Here is a 26,631-nt window from a genome sequence, read left to right as displayed (position 1 = left end):
AAAAGGATCATCCATCCCTTGATAGTTGCCCTTATCTTCTGATGTTAACTCTTCGCGTTCGCCATTAGTTCATTTATTCCGAGGTGACGTGATGTCGTGAGGAAATTAATCCATTCCACACGTTTCCTAATTATCCTGCACGACATACTGGTCTTCCTCGTGCAATACACCCGACGTGCCACCGTCGGTACCGGGAATCTCCATGTCCTAGATATCGTGTATGCTTTCTTCATCGCTGTCAGCCCTTACACTTCGAGGACTGTCCTCTCTCTGCACAGGTGATCTGTCCCGGCTTTGACTTCTGTCACGTTGTCGCGTTCGGTTCATACCTTCTCGTCCATCCATTATCTCCGGACTGTCTCTGTAATAATTGTTCAGATTCGAGGTGGGTGCGAGGGGCCCGAGAGGATTGCTAGGACCTGCCTGAATCATCGTCGAGGGATATGATCTAACGTCTTTCCTCAAGGGTGATCTGTCCCTGGAGTCCGGACTCTTACTGCTCCTTTCTTGCTTCCTCGACCTGTCCATATTCTCCCTACCTTCCATCAACTCCGGACTACCTCTGTAATAGTTATTCATATTGGTGAGATTGGAGGTGGTCAGTGTGCCAAGAGGATTGCTAGGACCCGCCTGCATCATTTGCAGCGGGTACAGTCTTGCCGGTTTTCTAGTTGGCGATCTGTCTCTCGATTCCGGGCTCTTGCTCCTGTCCCTTTTCCTCGAGGAATCCCGACCGTCGGCCATCTCCGGGCTGTCCCTGTAATAGTTGCTCAGGGTCGACAGACTGGAGCTCGCGGTCAAAGAGCCAAGAGGATTACTTGGCCCCGCTAGAATCATAGGCGGATATAGACGATAGGGAAGTGGTTTCTGCAGAGGCGCCGCCGTCGATGATGGCTGATAGAAGAATCCGTTTGCGGGTAACGCGTGCGCGCTGGGATACTGCCAGTAGCGTCCTGCGGCAGGATGTGCGGGGACGGTACTGCCGCTGTATAGATGCTGGAAGGCGGCGACAGCGAAATTATTTTCGGCCATGATCTCGAAGCCCACGATCGTTTGTCGCTTCCATTTCGTTCTGAAAGTACAAAGGAAGCAAGCACATGAGCAACAATTTCGTAGTAAAAGTTTTTGCAATTTATTTACATTAAAGTTTTCGTTCAAAGAATGAAGAATTTCTTTGAAGATAAGAGAAGATTATTACGTTGACATATTACTTTAGTATTGAATACAAAATTCGACAAAATTTAAATTACATTACAGAAATGTATCAGTCATGTGATATGAAAATTTTGTAACGATAAGATAATGTGAGAGTAAAATATCTATAGAATAAATTTACGACTTTGATATTTTTAAACTAATTCAGTATACATACTCGCGTAAGAATGCTGTACATCGGCACTAAAAAAGAATCATAAAATCCACTGACGTGTTCAGTATTTTGATGAAGGCTATACGTCAGTAATGACCAGCGATGAAAAACGACTCGGCTATTCAAGACATTTACATCAGGGCGATCGTTATTCTTATAACGTAATATCGGCCAAATAGATCTAAGTTAGGCCTACCAATGTCAAACGGCGGGCCCGTGCAAGCTGCGATATCGCGATGTGAGGTTTGATCGCCGGAAGCACATGCGAGCATAGCGTAGTTCCACGGTAGTTTTCCAGATTCTAATAGCGAACGATAAGATCCGTTCCAAGTATTTCAGCTGTTCGTTCCTCCGTTTGTAGCGCCAAGTTTCGTCGGCATAAGGATCGACTATATAGTGGCTTTCGAGGCCACCGCCACCCGAAGCAATCACGAGCTTTCTGCAATTTCTCCCTGGGACCGGCCCCTTCCCTCCCTCGCAGTGCCTCTCTTCACCCTCCTCACGTATGTAAATCTCGATCTGGGACAATTACGCTAAAACGGGGTGGCGTGCCGCCAAGTGGTTACGTTGGCCACACTACCGGGAGCTTATTATACTAACAAATAGCCCGTGGAGTTTCAGTGCCTAATCATCGCGTATCATGGCACGCACACACATACACACACACACACACACATACGTGCATGCATGGATATATATACAGATACATATACCTGAACCGCACCTGCGAACGTAAAAGCGCCCTTAGAGCGCGCGCGAGACAGAGATATATCAACAGGCCGTGGTCTGGGGGGTTGATATCGTGTAACGGGGACGAAACGAACGCTATGAAACATGAAGGGAGACAGAAGGTGAAATTCTTTGCCGAAGGCCATATTAACCGGACATTATTGCTCGGTAACATTGCAAATCATACCGCGAAAATCACGATACTTTTCACAGAAGCAAAACGCGAATTACATTCGCGCGATCGGTCGTACAGTAAAACCGATTACGCCCAACGGAATCTTCGAATGGCGTGCATGGAGCACATGCATGTGCGATTTGGATACTAAAAACAGAATTGTAATGTGTGTGTGTCAGAAAATGGAATAGAAAGAAAATAACATACATCATGCGAGCATACGGAGAGCGAAATATTTATTCGAGTTATTACGAAGACATGGATAGAGAATCTTCCATTAATTTTAAGTCAATTTTTGAAAATAAATGAAATATGAGAATTATGTACTCGAATATCGATATTTGCACTTATTGAAAATGTATCAATCATGAAAGCTATGCTTATACTTTAATAATTCGTTTTAAATTGATAGTGAAGAATTCCCCCCCTTTCCCTCATTGTATATTTTTAAAGAAGAGACATGTTGTATTATATTTTTATTGTGGAAAGACGACAATAAAAATGATTTTTATGTTTTCATAACAAAAATTGTAAAATTATTCTTTGCCTATAAGATTTATTAATAAGATGACAAAAGTGGAAAAAAAAATGTAGAATCTAAAAAGTAGCAGCATTTTACGAATTATCGGACTTGTAACCTTCGTATAATAATCGAAAACGTTATGAACTTTTTTTCGTTTGATAAACACGATATAAGAGCGCGTGCTCACGCGATTAGGGGAACTCGCCCTTTATAAGAGAAATATATTAAAGTGCCGCGTCGAGCGGCTTAATACGAAATGAGGCGAATAAGACAGAGAAAAATGTACGTAAAGAGAAAACGACTGTGAAGGGCTATTATATTACATGAGCCAACCTGCCATAACGTTCATGAATAATATCAAGAAAATTACAACCCTTTCGTGGCGGCGAGGCGTGAATTACATCCGACGTTCTTGCTCGATAAGTGCAAGTAGTTTTTGCCACCCCTGCTACTATCGCCCTTCGAAAAAAGTTATATATATATACACATATATATGTGTATACATACTACGTATCTAAATGCTATATTGTTATTTGTAACTATAACTAATTAAATCATAAATATGATATATATAATTGTGGTTACACCAAATATTTTAATTTAGAACATCAATCAGGACGTCCATAAACGTCGTAAAATCAATTGTATTGTGATCACAAATAGTTAAAGAGAGACAGATTGTACAATTTCGATCAGAGATGCAAAATTTAATTGAGATAATTAAATATATAATTAAACAGAAACTATCGGTAATCATATATTGATAGCTTCTATTTAATTATCTCGTTTCATTGGTGTAACGTCTAATTAAATTTTAGAAATTCAGTCGACGAATTGCACTCCCCTCGAGACCTTTGAAGGTCGTTTTTATTCACAATGATAAATCAAACTAACTTTGTCTCTTAACTCAATAAAAATTCAACGATTCGCATAAAATTCCGACGATAATTAACGGGCACCAACACAATGTGTACATTTGTTACAGTTTTTTTTTTGTTAAAATTGCGGCCGCAATAAAAAAAAGATCGTATACCTTCGAAACATAACTGGAAATGTTACAGAGTAATAGTTACGAGGAGAGGAGGGTAGAGTGGGGTGTACTTGGTGGTCCGAGTAATTAATAATCAAGAGATCCGCGCCTGGCAAGGGACAAAGCGGCTCTAACGGATATGCAGCTCGCACGGAAAATTCGGCAATTAATATATTTCGTGGGGTGCGAGCCCTCCCCTCTCTCCTTCTCTCTCTCTCTCTTTCTCTCGCGATTTGTTCTGATGTATAGTCGCGAATGTGGGCCACTATCTCACTGTCTCTCTCTCTCTTTATTTCTCCCTTCCCCCTCTCTCGATATGGCTCTGCTCGCCCTTTTGTGACGGGTTGCGATAGGGGAGGTTGCAGTAAAATCGTTCATGAATTTTAAACAGGCACCTCTGAATCGAGCCACGATCATTTCTCATTTTTCTGCCGGCACGTCGGAGGCGCAAGAAGGACGAGCGTGTCCGAGCGCGAGAATCAAAGAGAAAGAGAGAAGGATAGGAAAACGGGGAGAGAGGAGAGAGAGAAAGAGAGAGAGAGAGGGCGACGGTGACAGACAGCGCCGAGAATCGCTCGTGCGATTATATGATGAGTAATGTTTTTTAATTCCCCCACTTTCGACTGGGGTTGGCCGGCGATTTTCGAGTGCAGCCACTCTAAAACACCCTTAATTGCCCGTTGGCTTTTTATAGTCGTCCGCTAGGAGCTAGGGAGGCCGGAAGTAACGGGGGATTCGAAGAGGGAGGGACGGGGAAGGAAGACGGAGAGACGAGAAGAGTCATTGATTTATCGCTTCTGAGGTGCTCGAGGGGCTGCTTGATCTCGCTCGACTGAAACGAGAAAAGAGGATGAGAGAGAAGGGTTGGAGATTGGCGAAGAAAGTGTAACGATCGCTTCCATCACGCTTCTATCCTTAATGATCGTGCAGTTCTTCGAATCGTGACAGCGTTGGAAAAAATTCCCGTTCTTTCTTACGGCGACAAACTCCCGAAAATCGATCGCATCGCTCTGCGAGTGGCGCATTCCCTGCCGTCATTGTCGAGTATCAGAGTGACGTGTTGCTTAGAAAGTTTGGGGTGACTTACGCGATGCCCTTCGAGAGACTTGAAACGCATCCGAGTGATTACGAAAAATGTCAATCGACTCGAAAATTACTGTCACTGTGCTTAACAAATTATTATTCCTTTCACCTTTCTCGTATTTTCTTACTCGATCATATGTTAATATTTACAAGAATTAATGATGATAAAATAACGAAGATTTTATATCATTCTATAAAGCCTGTTCTACAATGTGCATTTTGTTTCCTGTTTCTGGCTCTTTGCTATTTTTTTTACATCTTGCTATCGTGTTTTTCGTTTTGTATTGCTCGAGATAAAAATTAATAAACTTCGGAAGAAAAAAACAAGAAATACGGAATATAGTTGCCAATAGAATGGTTGTAAACAGGAAAGAAATCAAGAGATAAAATGCAATAAACAGGAAACAAAGAGCGCATTGTAAAATAGGCTTACTATACTTATTGTTATTACGGTCTATTCTTCATTTTTGCCTTCAGTGGGAAATGTTCTAGAAATGTTAAATCCGAAATTCAATTAATTTACTGACATGTTTCAAGCACGCAACGAAGTAAGCTCCGACGATTAGAGAGATGAAAGCGATAAACGTGATTCGCCAAAGACGAAGACTCACGAATGTTCAACTGTAACAGCCAAAAGTGCAAAAATGGCACATAGAAGGAGAGGGCGAAAACTAAGGGGAGAGTTAATGCATTTATAATGGTAGCTGGGTCTATTCGCTACTTTTGCGGTTACAGGCCTGTGCGACACTAATGTCCTGAAGCCGCTAGGGCGCTTTGTGGTAATAATGGTGACAGCGAGACCGAGAGAAAGAGAGAGAAAGAAAGAAAGATATGATAAAGAGAGAAAGGATAATATATTTTCAAATTATTCGCCTCAATGATTACGAGACACATGTTTCATAATGTAAAGCTTGTCCGAAATCGCATTGATATTCAGAGAAAGATAGAATGATTATATTATATGAACACATGGTACGATCATTATTACTAATATAATGCTTTTTATAATGCTTTTTAATAATGAATTTTGAGATACGTACTTAAATAATAATAAATTCTGCAAAAGAGCATACAATCTACATTTTTTGCGATCGTTCGGGGATCATTTTAATTCTATTATATATTTTCCTTCACACACATAACATTTAAATAATTTCTCATAAAGGAAAATAAAATGTAAACATAAAACGGTCCTAATATGTACGAAAATTAGGAACTTTCTTTTGAACGTTCAATTCTAATCTTTGCAAACAAAATTCAGACCTGTTTTTAAACAATTTTAGAATCTCGTAAAACTTAAATAGAGATTCATTTAATATTAATTTAGAAATGTATTAGTCTTTAGAGTACTTTTTGCATTTTTTGTCTTTCTTTAAATCAAATTTTAAGTAAATAGATTGTATTATACGTAAGTATACATACGATAAAGGTTGCGGAACGTCGCAAATTACGATTTCTAACAGAACTACAAAAAAAATGTACGCGACCTTGTTTTGGACAAGAACTCGTAGTGACGTTAATTAAACCCACCGATTGAGCGTCCTGTAGGGTAAAAAAAAGTTAATCAGGTGATTATATCCAAGCTAAGAGGAGAGCCGACAAATTCGCATGCAAATACGTCGTTACCAGGTATGCCCAACTGTTATCGCGCGCCATCCGATTAGCCCCGTTTTTCTAGCTATTTCGTGAAATTCCACGGCGACCCAGAGGGGCACGGAATCGCGCACGAAATCGCGCGGCTGCCGTGACGTAAATCGCGATCGAAACGAGCGTATTCGACATAAGTATCCGCGAAATCAAGGCGACCCGTTATGAAGCGGTTTACCGGAGGCGTGGGAAGCCCGCGTTGTTCTTCCGGTGCTCCACGGCGGCAGAAGGAGAAGAGTCCCCCTCCGAGAGAAGCGAATTCTCACGATCGCGACGTATGTAATGCGCTGGTGATGTCGTCACATCGTGACGACGCAATGTCATAATGCCGTCGCCGCGAAGTAATATCGTCGAAGTCATATTCGGATGTGCTCCGAGCATTAGGAAGACGTCATCTTACAAGATTGCATCAGATCGTGTCTATTAATTATCTCTTCCAAGTAAAATACTAAAAAATTATCCAAGTTTTCCACGTGGAAAAATGTACTCTGATTGAGAAAATTATATTCGAAAGAAACGTCAAGTCGACGTATCTGACTGTGAAGAACATTATCATGTATAGTGCCACGATTTTTCGTGTACGAGTCGAAGAGAAATTCACGTTCGTCGCGTCAGATTTATCGCTCGTATGTCACTATTAATTTCAAGCGTGAATGTCAGCCGAGCGTAAAACATAAAAATAAATTCTCCTTTATTTTCAGTTTTTAATTCGCGAGCGCTATCACGGCCAATGTACTCCCCACGATCGTTCGTCATTTCTCTATTCGCGAAATGCATTTCGGCGCCGTTATAGAGGTGACCCCATGCATTTGCATTCTTGGCGAATGCGGATTATCGTTTCTCCAGCCAAGCGCGTAGCAAAATACGCGCGCGTTCACGGTGTAGGACATGATTGCGTGTAACGAGCGCAAAACCGTGTGAAGGATTTAGCCTTCGCATCCCTCTTCGCCGTCGCGATCAAGTCCACGCGAGGCAGTTTCTTCGGTTTGCGTATAGTTTGCGTCTCGTTGAAGTCGCGCTGGTCTCTCTGGAGGATTCTCAGAGAACGCGCGCGAGAGTCTCTCTGCGGGATAATAGCCACGTCGCCAACCAAATTTCTTTCACACGTTCGAGGGGAGCATTAACGCGGTTACGCTCGTGCTCGAAACTCGTGCCCGGCAAATAAATCACCGTTAAGCTATGCAGTTACGTCGGACACGATAGAGCGTAATTTTAAGCTCAAATGAGTTTTCTCTTACTAGACTGTTTGGATTTAATGGAATCACGTTTGCTTATTATGTCACGAAAAAATATCGAGCGACGAATATCTCATTATAACTCGCAAGAGTATATAATGACGTTACCATACAAACGTATTAAATGCAAACTTTTGGAATTATTCCTTTCTTTTCTCTTCGTGTTTTTTTTTCCTCGCGGTTTACATATTTTTTCATGGCGTGGCGTGCGCATCTGTTAATTGCAAGAGCGTACATTGAATTACGCGATAGCGCGAAAAATGCGAGCGACGTAGGTGTGCGGTTGTCGTTTCATAAAAAAAAGGAAGAAACAAAATTCGAGCTACCGCATAAGTTTAGAATTACGAGTCACGTTCCGAGGGCAGGATCCTCTCTCGCGCAGGACGTGCAAAAGATAGAACGGAGGTCATGAGTGCAACAAGGTGATGATGTAATGCAAAATACGACTAACTAAAATTCGCTTTTACTTTGAAACCGCGCCGGACTGAAAAGATTCCCTAGATATCTCTTAATCGTAACATTTTATCGTTAATATCATATCTTAATGTTTTATCTTTAACATAAAAAGATAAAATCGTGTTTCCAATTTGAGGCTTTATCATTGATAATAAAATCATAAAAATGAACAAACACGTTTAAAAGAATAATCTTTTTTCAATCAAAATATCAAGGATGAATGCTCGAAACACCAGACATTAAGGAATGTAAAAGTTCCAAATGATGTACATATAATATTTATTAATAGAGAGAGAGAAAGTGATAAGTAAGAAAAAAAGTATTGAAAAGACATTATTGAAAGATATCGAATGAGATCTGTGCTATACATCGCCACGTATAAAATAGCAGAACTTTTATTGGCTATCGCTCGTGTGTCGCTCATCATCATCCAACGCGTCCAGTGTGAAATAAGCATAAGATGTCATAAATCAATTACAAAGTCGTATTAGTGTCTTAAGACATTGCTTAAGACGGTTTTGAAATAATAACCGATTATACTGAAAAAAATTTCATAAATCTGAATAATTTTTTTTTTGGAATAGTACTAAGTAAACATTTCTCTGCCGTAAATTAATATTTATTAAAAAAAGAAAGTAATACTACTTAAATCAAATAATATATGTTTACATTTAATAAATATTTATTTGCAATAAAAAAAATGTATATTTAGCACTATTCAAGAAAATATATTACTTAGATCTAGAAAATTTTTTCTTTAGTACATAAATGCTTTCCTGTATAGAATTTCTGACATTGTCTAGAACAATTTTAAACGCATTTAGCTTTGTGATGACTCTTAAACATGCATATTGTCTGTATAAGATCATTTTATATATTTAGTTTTAAATTAAAATTTAGTGCCGAATTAAAACAATTGCAGGAATTATTCTTTTCCTTTTATTTACAAAAATTGTAATTTTTCCGAAAAAAAAAAAAAAAATGAGTTTTATAATGACGACAGTTAAACATATGTTTCGCTAATTCTCATATTGAAAAGCAAGAAATATTTGTTAGAATGTAATTATATAGCCAGAAGAAACCAACGCGTATTAAAGTAACGGATTAAAGTCGCTAATCACGCAAGTTGACAGTGATACTCGCTGCTAATCTTCCGTAGACACACAAAAAACACAGTCTCCGAGCGTATAAAATCCGACGTAAATAAACGCGCGGGTCCCATGACGTTTCATTAAAATACACTTTCCGCGCTGAGCTCGGCGCGTCGATATTAAAGATCGGAGAGGGGCGAATGCTTCGTCAACGTTAGTACATACGTACTGCACGCTACTTGCATGGCTCGCTTATGACCAGGCACGTAATTAGTCGATAAGTAGAGACGATTTGCCGCGAATAACGTAACGAGTCCTAATGACTTCTAAACAACTAAACGACCAAGCGGCGCCGTGAGTGCGCGAGCGTGTACGCAGCGTGCCGCGGAAAAGCGAGGAGCGTATCGCTTATCGCTCGAAAAGCGCGCTTTACAGTCGAACCACAATCTCCGCGCGTTTAGTTTCTCAGCGTCGATTTCACGGAAAGTTTCGTGCGGAAAAGCATTGCGGTCAATCGTGACTACCGTTCGTACGTGTGTGATTGTGTGTGTCAGTCGGCGCGTATGTCGTGCAATCGTTCAGATGACTCATTGTTGAACGTAATTTGCGTGTACGCGTGTTGGTTGATCACTCGATGAATGAGACGTCTATTAAGAGAAGTATGGAAGTAACGTAACGCTTTCAAATTATTCAATGCGCGTAGTCCACGGCTAAGTTTTCTTCAAGGAGATCGGTTCTTACTCGGTTTGATAAATCTCGCTTCTTGAAGACCTATCTGATAGTTATGAGGAAAAAGGAAGATATCGCGCGTGAGTCCGAGCAGTTGTTCGGATAATACATCGTGGAGCATAATTAACGTACAATTGATGGCGATTAAATAAGACGTTTGTAAGGAATGTAATAGGAAAAAAACATAGGGAAGAACGGTTGTTAGATAAATCCATGTGTTTCCGAAGCGATTACTATAATTGTTAATTATGACGACTGCGCATTATACGTCGTTGATAGACCGCATTTATTTATCTTCCGTCGCAAATTATTTTCCCAAAATCCAATAAGGATGCTCGAAGTGCAATGTCAATTTGTGATCCAAAAACAAGCTAACCTTTCCCAAAAATTGATCTTTTGATAAGAATCAAAATAACTTGCTACTTTTTTATTATACAACAAGTGGGAACAGTGTTAAATATACATTTACATAATGTCTTTGAAAATTCACACGTTATTATATAATATTTCTCTATTTTGCATTGCAATTTCGAACTAGGAAATTAATATTATAGTTATTTTTTAATCAAAAAATTGAATTACCATTGCTTTTTCATGTAACAGTATTTCTTTTTTCTTTCGATTATTATTTTTCTTTCTATCCTGTTATTGTAGGTATTTATTCGAACTTTACAAGGGGGATACTTTCTTTATTTTACATTTGATTAACACACAGACAATTCAAATTCTTCCGTCATACAGAGAGACGCTTCTTCCAAGTCCACAACTAAGGTTCGTCGGATCCATTTAAGATGATCCTTGAACTGGACACGCGAAGCGGCATCTGTCAGCGTATCCTCGCGCGCGGGATCGATTGAAATTGCGCCTTTAAGTATCAGAGCGTGGCTGCGCGCGACTTTTGTGCGAATTTCATTCCGAGGATCTGGTTTTCGATGAGCGTTCAAGCTCTCGGGACGGCGCAGAAAAAGGGGAGCAGAAGTCCGCGTCGCCGTGGCGCCCGAGGTGTGGCCGGCGCCTCCGCGAAGAAGCGCCGAGTCACACCTCATCGGGGCGTGCACGAAGCAACAAAACTTTAAGCGGGCACTTAAGAAGCCGCCCGTCAGTCAGGAGCGTCACTAATTTTCCCGGCTTTTTGCCGCAGCGGCCTCCACCACTCCGCGCGCGTCCTCGCGCGACGATACGTGCTGCCGCGCACACGTGCCCCCTCACGGTACGCGACTTCGGTCGCGGTTTCCTCATTTTCGTCCTAATTAAGCGCGGCTGAGTGTCAACGTGGCGAAAATTAATTAGCGCTACTCCACAGCTATACGCCGGGCTATGGAACACGGGCAGATTGCATTGAGGGAAGAAGGGAGGAACTTCACGGCTCCGAGTATTGCGCGAGACATGTACAAAGATTATTAAAGCGCACGTCATGCTGATCTGTAATTTATGCCGCGCGCGATATACGGTACTTCGCACTTTGACGGTATTTGATGAAACGTGTAGCGATTAATACAGGTTCCACGAACATACCAGGTTTGATTCCGTTGACACAGGTATACTTATTACATCACGAGAGAGTCGCGTTATTCCTTCCAAGTATCGTCGATCAAAAATCTCTCACTCTTCCCAAGCTGCGGTCCATTCTGAAGTGAGAAAATCGAAGCGGAAAGCGCCTCTGTTTTCCTTGGGGCTGAACTATATTTATTTGTACGAATATTCAAAATTCGATCGATCATCCGCGCGCAGCTCGCTCGTGCCGGAAACGTTCACGTTTTCAATTCGACACGCATGAACTAACAGACAAAACCCGAGTTTATTTCTCTGATCGGCATGACGGCGTGCGAAACGCAAACGAGATATACCCGCGATGTAGCAGAGTAATTCGCGCGCGCTCTACGCAAGTTCTGTATCAAAAGCGATCCTTAATCACCGTTGTCCATTACGCCGATCCGGCGTAATGAGCGAGCAAACTGCCGACTGTAGAAATAAATAGCCGTAACGATTACGCCGTGTACAATTGCGACGTGCGTGGAACCGCCGCGCCGCGCCGCGCCGCGTCGCGCCGATGTGATATGGGAAAACGAGCGACGTCTTTGAAAATCGCGGACTTGGCGGCACGCAATTACGCGTAGGAAAAAAATTGAACGGCCGCCGAAATGCAAGGCGCCCTTTCACGATCGGAGCGGCACGGTGCAACGCTTGGCAGCGCTCGCTGCCTGTCATTACGCCATTCGCTCCACCGGTAATTGACAGTCTAATGACACAGTCTAGAGTCTGGCGCTCGCTTCGTCCAGCCTCTACCTTTTCGTACGTCATACATCACGATCTACGAGGATCCTCATTAACGATTCGCCTTCTTTGTGCGCGATCGGCCGCTTGTCTAAACTAAACGGCCGCCAGCCGAAGTCGCGCAGTCATGACTTGTGGGGTGTTCCCTGCTAATCACCGTACGTTCATCGCGACCGGAGGAACAAGAGAATAATGATAATTAAGTGCGTAATGAGATCAATATAGCTGTGTGGATTTTGCATATCGGGCACTTTAAATCGGTATTTTAATCGACTGATCAAAATTTTAGTTTATTATAGTCCGTATCTGTAAGAACGTAAGGATGTAAAGAAAAAAAGGAATCGACTTTTTAAAGAAAATATTGGAATACAGGTTTTTAAACTTCTCTCTCTCTCTCTTTTACAAATAAATTATGCGTTATCTGTTATTATTATTGTAATAAAAAATAGGTATTATATAAAAAAAAGAGGTTATAAATTAACATTTCATTCTTAAGTTATTATATTGTCACGAGTGAAATAGGAAAAAAATTTAAGCGATTACATAAAACATTTACATAATACTTAACAAATAATATTAAAACTAATTTTGGTATATTATTTGCTGCCTGCAGTTGATCAAGAATTGTAAAGAACTTTCCCCGCCGATGTTACACTCGTTTATCCGGGACGAAGCGTGTCAAAATGATTCCGCGGAATCATCCATGGTATACGATTTTAATTTCGTTCGCTTTTTAGCGCGGGACTTGCAAGCCGACCAACAAGCCTGCTGATTAGATTGGAAAGAGGTGATTGGCCCAGAAGTCATCTACCAAAAATTACGAATCTGCAGGCGCCACTGGATGACTTTACAAAAGCATGTTCACAAAGGATGCCGCGGAGAATTTTGAAACCGATTCCAACCGTCTGTGTGTGCGTGTGCGTGATTTTACTTTTGTAAAGAAACCGACAACGGCGGATCTGAACCTTGAAACAATTCAATATTTTCAAAACAAACCCTTTCATTCGATACGACTTTCATAATGCCTTACTTAATGGTCAAAGTTTAACTTATGTTTAACTTATGTTTTAACTCTGCATTCTTTATGATATTTCTCCGAAAGTTTCCTAAATTTGTATCTCTGGAAATATTTGTCGGATCTATTTAAAACTTTCAGGAAATATTCTTCTAAATACCTATTTTTAGAAAATATCATTTTTGGAAAATCGATTTTTTGAAAATTTTAAACGTATATAACCCCTTAATTATTTTTCCCACGCGTTGTTAGACCAGCGTATACCACATTAAATTAAAGTGATATCCGCTCAAATAAATTTCAAATTAAACTTAATATACCTCCCAGGTCAAAAACTAATTGAGCTATACTAGTTGTTAGAAATATATATAAATTTATTAATTAATAATTACATCGGTATATACGGAAAAGTTTCGACTCCACAGAGACCTCAACAATCGCTAACCGAATTCTTAAAAATTAATTAATTTTTTTTTTCTTTTTATATTATCTTTTTTAAATTTTTTTGGTATATTGTGAAGAATATCACAAGTCGGCGTTTCGTCCAAGCCTCCACTGCTAGACTCATCAGTAAGGTAATGTAGTGGAAGCCTACCTTAGACGCCGGTGCAAATTATTAAATCAAGACTCTACATAAAGCAATATATGTATATTTCAACAATTTCGAATTTAGGATCATAGAATTAAAGTGTTGACGAGTAAGATATGCTTAGGGCCGCAAAACCGGTAACGGAGGCGCATGACTCTCGAGATACTTGTTCGGGTTCTGACCAACGATCCTCGCGTTTAACCACGTAAACAACGCCTTTGTTGGCCGCCGCGATTTCCATTTACGGATTCGACACGCGCTGGCACAAAGAACCACGCCGCTATGCTTCCGAGACCGGAGGATCGTGATGAGGACCTTTCTATCCGATATTCAACAATGTATAACGCGAGCATCGAAAGGTCTGTCGATCGTCATGGTTCCATCTTTGTCTCTTTAGAGTCAAACTTTTAACGGCTATTCAACGGTTTTTTACGTACAGCCTCATCATGTAGTCCAACTGCGCTCGCTAAAAAGGCTAATACTTCTAGTAATTGCTTTTCAATAAAAATTTTCTTACTATCTTATAATAAGAAACTTGATCGAAAAATTATATATACTGAACGGTATATATGATGTTTAAGAAAATTATTTTTAACTTTTTGATTGCTTCAGAGAAAGAGAAACTGCGTCGTTTTTATAATGACAAATAGTTATAATTGAACATGATATATATAATACTAACCAGTATCATTGATATATTTAATTAATTTGCATAGGCTAGTTCTGAACAAGTTTTTATATGTAAAAAAAACTAGCGATTGTTTGCATCCTGATGGCGACCATAAAATTAATTATCGTCCGCATATGTCGCGCGTTGCGTCTCATTTAGAAATTAGTAACGCGTTTTTCGTTTCGCTTACCTTCTGTTTTGGTACCACGTTTTCACTTGCGTGTCCGTCAGCTGCAGTTTTGCCGCCAGCTCCATCCTGTCCTGCACACTGAGATACTTTTGCCGCTCGAAGCTCTTCTCAAGGGTCTGAAGCTGGTGATCCGTGAAAGCTGTACGAGCTTTACGCTGCTTCTTACTTTGCGCGGAACCCAAGGAACTCGAAGACGAGCTTTTAGGATCATCCTCTTTGCCACCTGAAATTGCAAAACTATTGATATTGAACGTCTCTTTGCTTTCCTTCCGTTTCTAATCGTGCAATTTAGCTACAAAATTATCTCTAAAGAAGAGAGCAACAATTCTAGATTAAGCATGTGGTCATAAAAGTTACTATAGACCGCTTAATGAATAACGTGTAATTTTATTATTATTATCCTTATTATTATTGGAAATTATATAACATAAATTACATAAGATTTATTTGTTGTTTAATTTCAAAGGACTTTATTTGAATTCAAATGGTTTATCTAAGATTTATTTACTTTTGGCCTATGTATTTCACGATATTCGTATAACACATAGCTGTTTTGCCAAAGAGATTCCTGTAAAGAATCGTCAATCTATCAGGAATTGCGAAGTGCCGGAGTGCTAAGCTTTTGTTTTCGTGGAGGGTGGAATCAATGCCGCGCGCGTGGATTATACGCGGTAGTCGTTTTTGTCGTTGCTTGCATGGCGATTGCAGCCGCCTCTCTATCGATGAAACAGAAAGCGCGAGAGAGAGAGAGAGAGAGAGAGGGGGGGGGGAAAGAGAGAGAGAGAAAGTGGAATCCTTTTGTTCTCAGTTAGACTCCCCGCGTAGCCGAGAGCCGATTGGCTGGTATCGCGGATTGGACCACGCAGCCGCGTCGAGACTCGAGACGCCGCAAATTATCCCCCCGATTCGTCGCCATATCCGGAGAGAGATAGGGAAAAGAGAGGGTAGGATTCCCCGAGGAAACCGATTACACCCGATACGAGTCACACTCACACGCGACACACATGTGACGATTACCGTGTTTATTTCATCCCCCTCGAAACTCATTACGTTTTTCTTATCTCTGTTGCAGAAAAACAGCCCTAAGGAACAGGTGATTTGCTATTTTTAACAGATCAAGGAATCGAGAGCACTTATTATCGGAAAGTAAATATAATGATGACGAATAATAATAATAATGAAAAAAGTGAGATAGTCACTTTAAATATTTTTATACTTATAATAATTTGAAATAATAACATGTATTATTTGTTGCTTGAATTAAAGTTAAAAAAATTTTGAAAAAAGTATTATGCTCTGCCTTTTTCATTATATTATTTCAAAAGAAAAAGAAAACAGAGAAGAGATGCGCACGCCGCACAGAAAGAACGGTTTTGTTGAAGTATCTAAAAATTTAGATAAAAATATTTTATTGAACTATGCAATAATTATGCAATTATTTTCATCAAAGAAAATTATTTAGATTTGTGTCTAAATTTTTCAAAATTACTCTTTCCATTTCTACAAATATTATTTCTGATTAATTTCTGTAAAAATCATAACTTCCGTTTGTGATGTAAACTTTTCAGAGCAATTTTTTTAATGTAGAAAAACCCTTTGCGCTTCGTCAGATAAATTATCCAACCCTCCTCGAATTACCTCGCAGTGGGGGACGTGTCTTGTCGCGAGTAAACCGAGCAACCTCCCGAGAAGTCCCGATCAGAAAACCATCGAGACTTAACCTCCTAGGGGAATAGAAGCCCGCACAGACTTCTAAAAGTATCTAAAGGCCCGTTGTCGCGAGCTCATCGATTGGAACGGTCGTGCATGGCGCGGGAGAAGCACCCTGACAGGAGGTGGAACCAGAGGGGGGAATGCAGCCAGGAATAACATAGCGCCGGAAGGGAAGTGACGGAGAGAGAGAGAGAGAGAGAGAGAGAGAGGAGGAGGAGGAGGTCGGGAAGATAGAAAGCTCGTGGATTGAGTTAACCCGGACGAAAGCGTGGCTCTTAGCCCCCGTTTGATCGGCCAGATTCGCTCGAACGGGTCCAGAGTCTGTACCGCGCCATGTTGGCTACCACGACATGCGTGCGCGCGCGCAAACGTCCCTGATTCTCTCCCTGGAAAAGGCTTGGAGAAACCCCGTCCTGGCTGCATCGGCACCACCACGGCTCGATTCGAGCTCAACTCCCAAGACTTGTCCGCGAAACGCAGAGAAAGGGGTGGACGCGAAAAAGGAGCGAGGGGGAAGGAACGGGAGAATATAAGAGTGGAACGGTGGAAACGGAGGTTGGAAAACTAAATTTACTATGTGATACACTTAGAGCCCGGGTCCCGACCGACGTCGGAGTTCTCTTTTTGAGACACTTTCAAGACGTTAGGCGGAACTTTTTCCACCCCCAGGCTCTCCCTGTCCTTCCCTTTGCACATAGTAACTCGAGAACCATCGCGAAACATCCATCCCTCTTTTTTCCCAGCCGCTCCGTCCGCCCGCGCTGTTCGTCTGCGAGGCACGTAACCTGAGGCTCGGGGCTTATCTGTGTCCGCCTCGTCCTTACGAGCGTGTTCATGCGCTACTCTTAACTTCAGCGTTTTCACTTTGATGGCGAAACGGCGACGCCCGTGATCATCTTTGCGCAAAGTGATCCCCATTTCCGGATTGAAATCACAATTCGCGATCATATGTCTCTTGCGTCGATTATGTCAGTGCAAAATGAATCAATGAGCGAAATAATAGTTAAATCGTATATTTCAATCGTCTGCTAATAACACGTGTCACAAATGATAAATGCACGTTCTTCGAAACATTACACAATAGCTATTATGTTTTTCATTGGCAGCAAAAATAGAAAATTCTTGAAACATAAAAAAAAAAGATACTTCCAAGTTATTCAGTTAGCGACTCGCTCTTTATAACGCCGCTTCTCTTACTCCGCTTTGTAACCTAATGATTCATTTCAACGTGAAAGGTAATCGATATTTTTTTCTTCACTTATAACAATAATGCGACTTTCAAATTCTGCACATTATTCATTACACCATAAAGCCATCCAATTATCCATCCGATAAGAAGAGTTGCAATATTATCTAGTCCCATCAATATAATGACGCAGCAACGCGTTACACATTGAAATAAACTCATGAATATTAATTTTCTTCGCGAGTAAAAAGTGCAAATACTCGTTGCTCATGATGAAACGCGCGTCACTTATCAAACAAAACATGTGCGTTAAATCGCGCGCTTGTAAAGTGCGAATCAAACGAAACTTTAGCGTTAAAATGCATCAATTTCGTATAAGACAGTGTGGTCTGAATTCACCCAGCGGACTTTCCTCTCTCTCTCTCTCTCTCTCTCTCTCTCTCTCTCTCTCTCTCTCTCTCTCTCTCGCGTAGAATATTTCAGCGCAAAGTTCTCAAAATACTCTCAAGATGTTTTACCGGGAACTTCGTCTAGCCGCTAAAGTAACTCGAGCACCTTCTTTCCTTTTGGGGACTAGAACAGTTTTCCTTTATCTTTCCACATCTTTTGCCGACACGACACGTAGTCACCGGGTTTTATGTAGACTTGTCTATGGTTATAAAACGTGTTACGGCGACTTTTTACTCTGCATGTAATTCTAAGTCCACATGAAACACAAGTAAGCGAGCTCCCGAAGAGATTTTCGAGTAACGTGAGCGATATCTTTGAATGCTACCGTTATTGTTTTTCGAAAAGATAAAAATTTCAGAGTGTGTGGCTCTAAAAACGTTTGAAAAGTCTCTAGTTTCTCCGGCGGAACTAATCATCTTTTTTATTCACATTTAACAAATATTTATGAATCTACAAGTACCGTAACGTTTTGCATGAATAAGTTGTCCAAAACATTATTGCCATTGTCAATTATTGTCGATATCTTTGGGGTATACTTTCCATCAATTTTTCAACATAGTTCGTCTAATAAAAGAGCGTGACTAAACAAACTCGTATTTAGAAATGGCTACATTAAATATTTTTGGACAAGCAGGTAAAAGAGTTCTTTCCTTGTATGACACATTATGTAGAAAATCTTAGTTATTATCCGATTTTATAAAGGATGACATATTTGACAATGAATGTCACGTGAATAAAAGATTCCTTTACACACGTATTTAAAAGGAGAAAATATCGTAAAAAACGGGTGATAAAACACAAAGTTATGTCAGTCACACTTTTATTGAACAGATTATTAGTAAATAAAAAAAAGAAGAAGAGTAATGTAAGATGTGATCATAAATAAAACTAGCCAAAGCGATCAGGTTTAGGTCTTTATTTAACTTCTGTTAATATTTCTTTTCTTATACGAAACACTAATATTTATTTTTTCCATTTTAAAATTCTCATAGAACACTAGGAGAATTTTAGAAAAAGAAAGTTCAAGCAGATTTAAAAAAACCAGTATGATTTCAAAGAAATTTAAGTTTTAATAGTAAATCACAAAAATAAACCTTTAGTCTCATTTTTTAATGTAAGTATATGTATATTTTTTATAACAGTATAGAAATACAATGAAACAGGATATATCTTTCCATATCCGTAGCATCGAAAAGCAAATTTACCGTGATTATAATGATTTCCATCCCCAAGAGTCGAGCGAGAAATAATATTTTAGACGCGCGTTTTCCCAACGCGCTTTCCTTACTGCGTGACGTGCGACAACAGCTTCACGTTAATTAACGTTAACGCTCGCGAGGTATTCGTGTTCCATAAGTCACGACGGTAAACGTCATTTCCACTGTCAAGCGGCGAAATGTATTTTAAAGAGGTTCTCGCAAACATGGCGCCCGTAACGGATGTGCCGCGCCAGTGAAAATCATGACGTGTTTCTCAAGTCGCATTACATGAAAGAGAAAGAGTAAGGGAGAAGGACAGGGAAGAACGGAGGAAACGAGGGGAACTTGCGTGCCAAGCATCGCTGCGATACAATGTATGGCGCATAAAAGTGAGATTAACAGGATGTTTATCGAGCAATTATGCACCGCTGCAATTAGTGCCAGCATGTTGCCGTCGTCGTCCACGTCGCGGTCAAATCGTTCACGTCATCATTGTAGTTTATGCACCAATAGTGATTGCAATTTTCAAACGCACATGAATTTTAGTAACATCATTCAAGCAAAATAGGATTGCCTTTAACAATATAGGCATCATGTATAGGTACACTGAGAAAAATAGTCTGATTGGATTAAATAGTAATTTTGATGGAAAATGAACGAATCAGAAGATTTTCTGGTTAAATCTATTGGAATTCTAGTTATCTCAACTAGAATTCCAATAGATTTAACCAGAAAATTCCAATTCGTTCATTTTCAACCAGAAATTTTTTCAAATAAATAACATTTATTACGCACTCTAGAAACGCATTCTTTCAAACGTTAAAAAAAATTATTAATAAAGTAAAACACGGAATTACGAAGAAATAAGTAACCAAATGAGTAGTAGAAAAAAAATAATAACAACAAATTAAATGAAGCATGATAAATATAATAAACATCACGTATTTGTAAACAAAAAAAAAGAGAAAGAGGGGAACAGACGAATGTAGATCTTTTAGAAAAAATTATATTAGAGCTATTAAACGTAGCGGCAAGCTATTTCCCGAGCAATCGAGCACTTCGACATCGTTACTGGGCCAAGGACTGCATGCGAAAACTTGCAGACACTGTGACGAATGCGCAGGATGTACAGAGTGCAGTGTAAGTATAGTTGTAACCGAGGGAGTCAGCCGGACGGATCGTAAAAATGAGAATAATAAAACTTTCGCAAAGCGTTGCCTCGCACTTTATGATCTTAGCGGATGAGGATGGGATGGAAGGGTTGCTAAGGCGAAGAGTGGGAAAGAGAGGAGGAAAAGCCGGAGTTTCCATTGTGCCGCGCACCCGCGATTTTATTTGCTTATTGCTTTATTTCGCGCTGAGTGCATCGCGTAAGTAATCCGTACAAGAGCGACAAGGAGAGGCACAGAGACAGAGAGAGAGAGAGAGAGAGAAGAGGAATTGTGAATCTATATGTATTTTTGCATATAAAGTTTACTCTTTGCAAATATAAAAAGTATAAATATAGAGTGTACAGATAATCATTCACACGATAAAAAAGGAATAATAATGACCGATCAGCGCTGCAGATAGGAATAAACATGGAGATTTCCAACGGACTTTCTTCCGTTCAAGAAACGAGCATCTAATGGCGCTTTTTATCGAATGTTAACCGCAATATTCTCTGGAATTAGATTATAATTTAGGAAGTATAAAATAGCTTATCTACTTTTTATCCCGAAGTATAATAGTTAATCAAATGCACATAAGCTTATATACATATACATGTGAGTTACCTATCAGAAATGTTTTGTATAATAACGACGAATTAGTAACAAAATTTGTTTTATATAGAATCATTATCTCAGTCGAGATATCGTATATACATCTTAACTTTATGCATGAATTAACTATTCTGTCAATATATTATTTTTCAGCTTCTCACTATTATTTTTTACTTTCCAGCAAAAAATGTAAAAGCAGAAATGAGATAAAAAATCTGTACGGAAAACTGTTCTTTGTTATTTGAAAAATAGGATTTTTTAGGTGTAACGAAATCCGCGTAAAAATGTAAAAACTATTTAAAATTTAATATGCTTTATTATCAACCCTTCTATATATCAATGCATATAGATATTCATATACCTATCTGTGCATTGACAAAAGCGTTAACAATAGAACTAATTTTGTAAATAAAATGTCTAACAAATATAAAAGAGTAATTTTTCCATGAAAGCCCCAGGGAAGCTGTAGTGGAATTTTGCTTACAAATTTGAGTCACACCTTTTCACTTGGCCCCGTGTCGTACGCGGTGCTCTCTTACCGTCGCGTCGCCACCTACAACCCTTCGTATCGTATACAAAGGCGGTGGCCCTCGACGAGGCAGAATCTGACCCCTCTTCTGTATTGTGTTACCGCGTCGCCACCTTTGGGGGAGAAAACACTGGGAATAATGTTATGGGGCAACGTTTTATTGCCTGCCCACTCTATTTGCAGCGATCCCACGGGGGACAAAAACTGTCGGCAACAATTTCAAAAACAAACTACTGGGTTAAGCCAAATTAATGTCCTATACCGTCAATTTTTCATGATAAAATTCTAATATTGTATATTTTTATCGTCCTAATCTTTAATCTTCAAGTATTCACAGAAAAAAAATATATATATACATATATAAACATGAGAAAAATATTAATAAAGGAATTATACAAAAATAATTAAATATACAAGAAAATTGTAATTATAAATAAGAGTCAATATTATATATATATATATTTACACAAATAAATAGTGGTACTGATGTAACAATAATATCGTATTATCGCACATTAATGACATAATTCTTGTCATAATATCGCATTAGTATCTGCGGCATTTTGCGTAATCATAACAGCTCTTCAACAGCTATCGTTTCATAATTTATTTAAGGATATCATAGCAGTATAAGGACTGCGAGGTGTCGTATAACAGTTTGCACGGTGATCTGTTGCCGCATAGAAATATTATAGGGAAAAATACAATCGAGTGTTACTGTCAGATCGTATTATATGAGCCTAAGGTTTCCACGGGTAATGCTTGTATGTTTCTCGAATTTCACGAAGCGCATTCCGCGCAGGCGGTGAGCAGAAATGCGACGATTGTATCAAGCTACAACCGTTCGTATAAAATAATTGAAAAAAAAAATAAATTTTTTACTTCACATAACAATCGATTCGCTTAAAATTATACTATAAATATTTACACTTCTCTTTTTAGTGTCCTTTTCTATCACAATGTATAGATTAACTTTAATCTTGAGATTTAACTTACATTTTATTTTTCTCTACTTCTAAAAATTAGAAAAAAATATAAAACAAATAAACCAGAATTAGAGTTAATTTATATTGATATGTTGAAAAAAATTTCTTAATTTCAGAGAAAATTTCATTGATGGAAAAAAAATTCTTTAAACGTGCAAAGAAATAGTTTTTTTTAATTAAGAAATGTTTCTTGGTGTAGAAATAAAACTTAAATAATCTCTTGTTAAATTTAGGTAATTTTGGTTAAAAAATTAAATATATATCTTTGCCTATTTCTAAAATTTTTATTTCTCTACATTTCTTACACTGATCCTAAAGACCGCATTTTTATCCTCGAATCCGAGGATGCTGGCAATTATGTCGTTGGAAGCATAATTCAAAAGTTTTTAAACTACCACGGTACATATCAGCGCTAATTACCCCGTTATTTTGAGCGAGCGCGCGTCTCGAGTCGCTTACGTACACATTATACGGCCGGACTTCGCTAAAGACTTCCTCGCGTATGCCGCCGACAGGTGTTTACCGTCGTTGTCGGGATTCGCGCGGTTGGTTTCCACGGCGTTTGCTTAACAAGATTCTCAAATCCTCTTAAGCGCTCGGCATCCGCGTTGACAAACTTGACCTCGCTTTCTCGAAATCGATACCGACCACAGAATCACCATCGTCTCGAGAGGGTAATCGCCGAATTACGGAGAATAATTTAGTTAATTAAAACGTCCGATTGAATTATGAGACTTGAATGACTTCGGAGTCATTTTAGGAAGTTTCATTCGCGAGTTACTGCAAGACAATGCGCAGAAGCGCATTGTTACCCTACGTAAACGTCTGCCTCCGACGTAATAATTAATCACTCGCGCATAATCTAAGATCACCCGCTTTGTAAACACGATACCCTCCCTCTGCGCGCGATCACTCGTTACGATTAGATCCATCATGATATCCTGCGCAACCAAATTGTGACGATTGCCAAACCTCGAGTATGCTAAAACGCGACGTTAAGCATCGGTTTTTATATACTCTGATGAAATGATTAGATCCTCTGTGACTTAAGGCACCATACATTTAGGTCACTTTTCGAAAAATCGCACTTTAATGAATTATTACATTAATGAATATTTTCCTACTTTTCAAGGTTACAAAATAATTTTATCCAACATTTGATTCCTATTTTATTTGCGCGTTATTTATTCCTTTTTATTTAATTCTTCTTATTATAAATTATACATTTAATTTGCGTTATCACTTTATCCCTATTCGATACTCAGATAATCGTTTTCAAATGTGTCATTCAAAGTCTTCACTGTCCCTGGCATTTGTGGTGACTACCAGCGGTATTCCAGTTCTCGACATTGCCGTTGAATCGCTCTCCTCACTTCTCCGATATTCAGATCGTGGATTAATCTCGCACGCAGATTGTGTCGTCAAAAATACGACAGCCGGCTTGTCGGGGCGCTCGCAAAAAGGCGCCTTCGGATACGAAATTGCTTTCGTCTCGCGAAAGTCCCTTACATAGAGCTAACTAATCCGTGCCGACTTCTAAACGGTTGCCAATCATTTCCGGTTCTCGGATTAGTCGCGCGTCGAAAAGTCAGCGAGCTCCGTCCGTAAGAGCGTAAAACGGCCCGGTCCCTGGCAGGACCTTCCGGGCCGATACGAAGGTGACAACAATGTGAATCTGGGGATGAATGTTGGCTTCCTAAGCGGCTTACAAACGACTCGCACACGCGCCCAAGAAATGATATTCCGCGCTGAGAAAGATCGGTTTTTTCACGCCTTTCTCAACCAGCTAGAATGGAGTGCATTGATCCGATATTAAAACCGTACTAAAAGAAATGTGTATAAAAGAAGGTAGAGACTAAGGTACTTATTATACTCTGACATATATGCTTTATACTCGTGTGAATTTGATGCACGTTACAGTGACGCAATCGTTATTATTTTATTAAATTATATTTTTCAAAAAACATTGGAAATTTTAGCCTCTCAGATTTCTACTCTTCTATAATCTCTAATCTATTTATTCTTAAATATATTGCGATTGCATTATGTATGTACAGTATGTTTTCTAATTTAATCTTTTTGCAACGTTCATTTTTATTCTTTTCGTTCCAGAAATTGGAAAAGAAAAGAGATCACACGAACAGTGCAGAAATTTAACTGAAAAAAACATACTTGATTGTTAGCTTTCAATTTTTGTTAACACTCAGTATAAATAAATACTTTGCGCGTTATAATAAATACATAGATAATATTATAAATGACTAATGCTCGTTTCCATTAACGTAGATTAACTTTAATTTCAGTTCAACTTACTTTCAGTTCTAATATAATAATTTGAAAAAGAGCAGATTAAACCGAGATTATAATTAATCTACATTGATGAAAAGGGGCATAAAGCAATCGACAAAATACTACGTCCGAAAGGACAATTTCACCATGACATTGTGAAACACATACAACGATCTAGAAGCAGATCAAATTAAGCATATATTATTCACTTCCTCGCATGTGTTCCGCTTCACGATTAGATTAGTGTCGCTACCTTAAATTGCACTTCGCTGATAATTTCCCGCTCATCAGCCTGACGCAAACGAAACGCGTGTAATTGTCGCATAAGGACATAACCGGGATGATAATTAGGAGCTCGCGATCCTCCATAGCGAGAAGTAAACAGGTAACGAGCGATCAGCGGTGCGACGTATGATCGATGCGTGAATCCGTCAGCAATTACATCTGGCTGTTAGTCCGACGTTAATAATTTTCTAATCAACGCCGCGTGAAAGATCGATCGTATTTGTACCGTGACGAGCCGTGGCGTCGCACGGTCCCGCGCCGTTGCGCTATGGCGGAATGTAATAATCGAGACGGGAAATTGGAATGGTCGAACGACGGCTTTAACAGCCGGCGGGGGTTGGGGGTGGAAGGGAGGGTCACCCCGTAAAAAAAAAATCGCCTGGGCCAATCTACGTGAAAGCGTGCGGCGCGGCAATTATATCGGCGTTACTCCTCCTAATTGTCTTTCATTAATAATTCTGCGACCGCCGCGCGGACGGCGTACCACGGAAGGTAGATACGCTACTTACGCATTGACGATTATGGTACGAGACGATTATAGGCGCGAGACCGACCGCAACTGATAACGTCAATAACGAATGCGCGGACATTATTTCAAAAAAAAAAAAAAAGAAAAAAGAAAAAAGCGCCTTTTAATGCTCGGTTTGTGCTCCGTTATTCGTGAGAACGAGGTCTTTGCGATGACACGATATAGATTAGGACGTTGTTCGTTGTAAGGAGTTAGCTCGTGACTGCAATAAACAGCTTCATATATTCGTTTATTTATTCATAAACCTATAGCAGACTTCTTGATACTTGTAACGTATAGATATTACTAAAAATTGCAAATCATGTAACTAGATGACTTTCTACTGGATTTTATTATACTTCATGCCGTAAGTACATTATGATTCTTTTATCGATATTTGTTATAAAGTAATCATTATTTGCTATATGCAGTGTTGTATATATATATATATATATATATATATGGATTTATTATATATATCTATGAATTTGATTAAAGCTGAATGTAATGTATTAATAATATACTAGTACGTGTCAATAATTGATTAGCTCAGTTAATATCATTTTATTATACTTGAAGAATTATATGTCAACTACAAAAATTATTATTGTAAAAAACATGTAGGGTCAAGAGGATATAAAAAATGAACGTTATGTGAGAATGTTTGTTGTCATGTGATAATATTCACGTCGCATTATACGCATTTTGATCATCGTGACATGAAATGGTTACAAAATATTTGTTTTTACAGATCCCGCTGAATATATATAGAGAAAACGTTAATTTAGTATTATATAAAGATTTAATATGAGCTTTTTTTTATGTTTTGTCTGTTGAAGATGGAGGTTTTCAGTTATCTCGGAATGACGTTTTCTCTCCCAGCTAATACACCTCTGGTGATTTATCATATATTGAGTC

General features: G+C 39.2%; 1 protein-coding gene across 1 annotated transcript in view; it reads right to left on the bottom strand.

Annotated features, from left to right (window-relative positions):
• Positions 1–207: 207 nt before the first annotated feature.
• LOC108777713 (homeobox protein BarH2) overlaps positions 208–26,631 on the bottom strand; it is a 29,183-nt gene continuing 2,759 nt past the window's right edge. The window contains exons 2-3 of the mRNA XM_018544669.1: positions 14,806–15,028; positions 208–1,072 (exon numbers count right to left, since the gene is read on the bottom strand). Of these exons, the coding sequence (XP_018400171.1) occupies positions 208–1,072; positions 14,806–15,028 (1,088 nt within the window). The remainder of the gene's footprint in view (positions 1,073–14,805; positions 15,029–26,631) is intronic.

The sequence above is a fragment of the Cyphomyrmex costatus genome, unplaced genomic scaffold (genome assembly GCF_001594065.2).
Source record: "Cyphomyrmex costatus isolate MS0001 unplaced genomic scaffold, Ccosl1.0 scaffold457, whole genome shotgun sequence".
Taxonomy (NCBI): Eukaryota; Metazoa; Arthropoda; class Insecta; order Hymenoptera; family Formicidae; genus Cyphomyrmex; species Cyphomyrmex costatus.
This window is presented reverse-complemented; position numbering and strand designations above follow the sequence as displayed.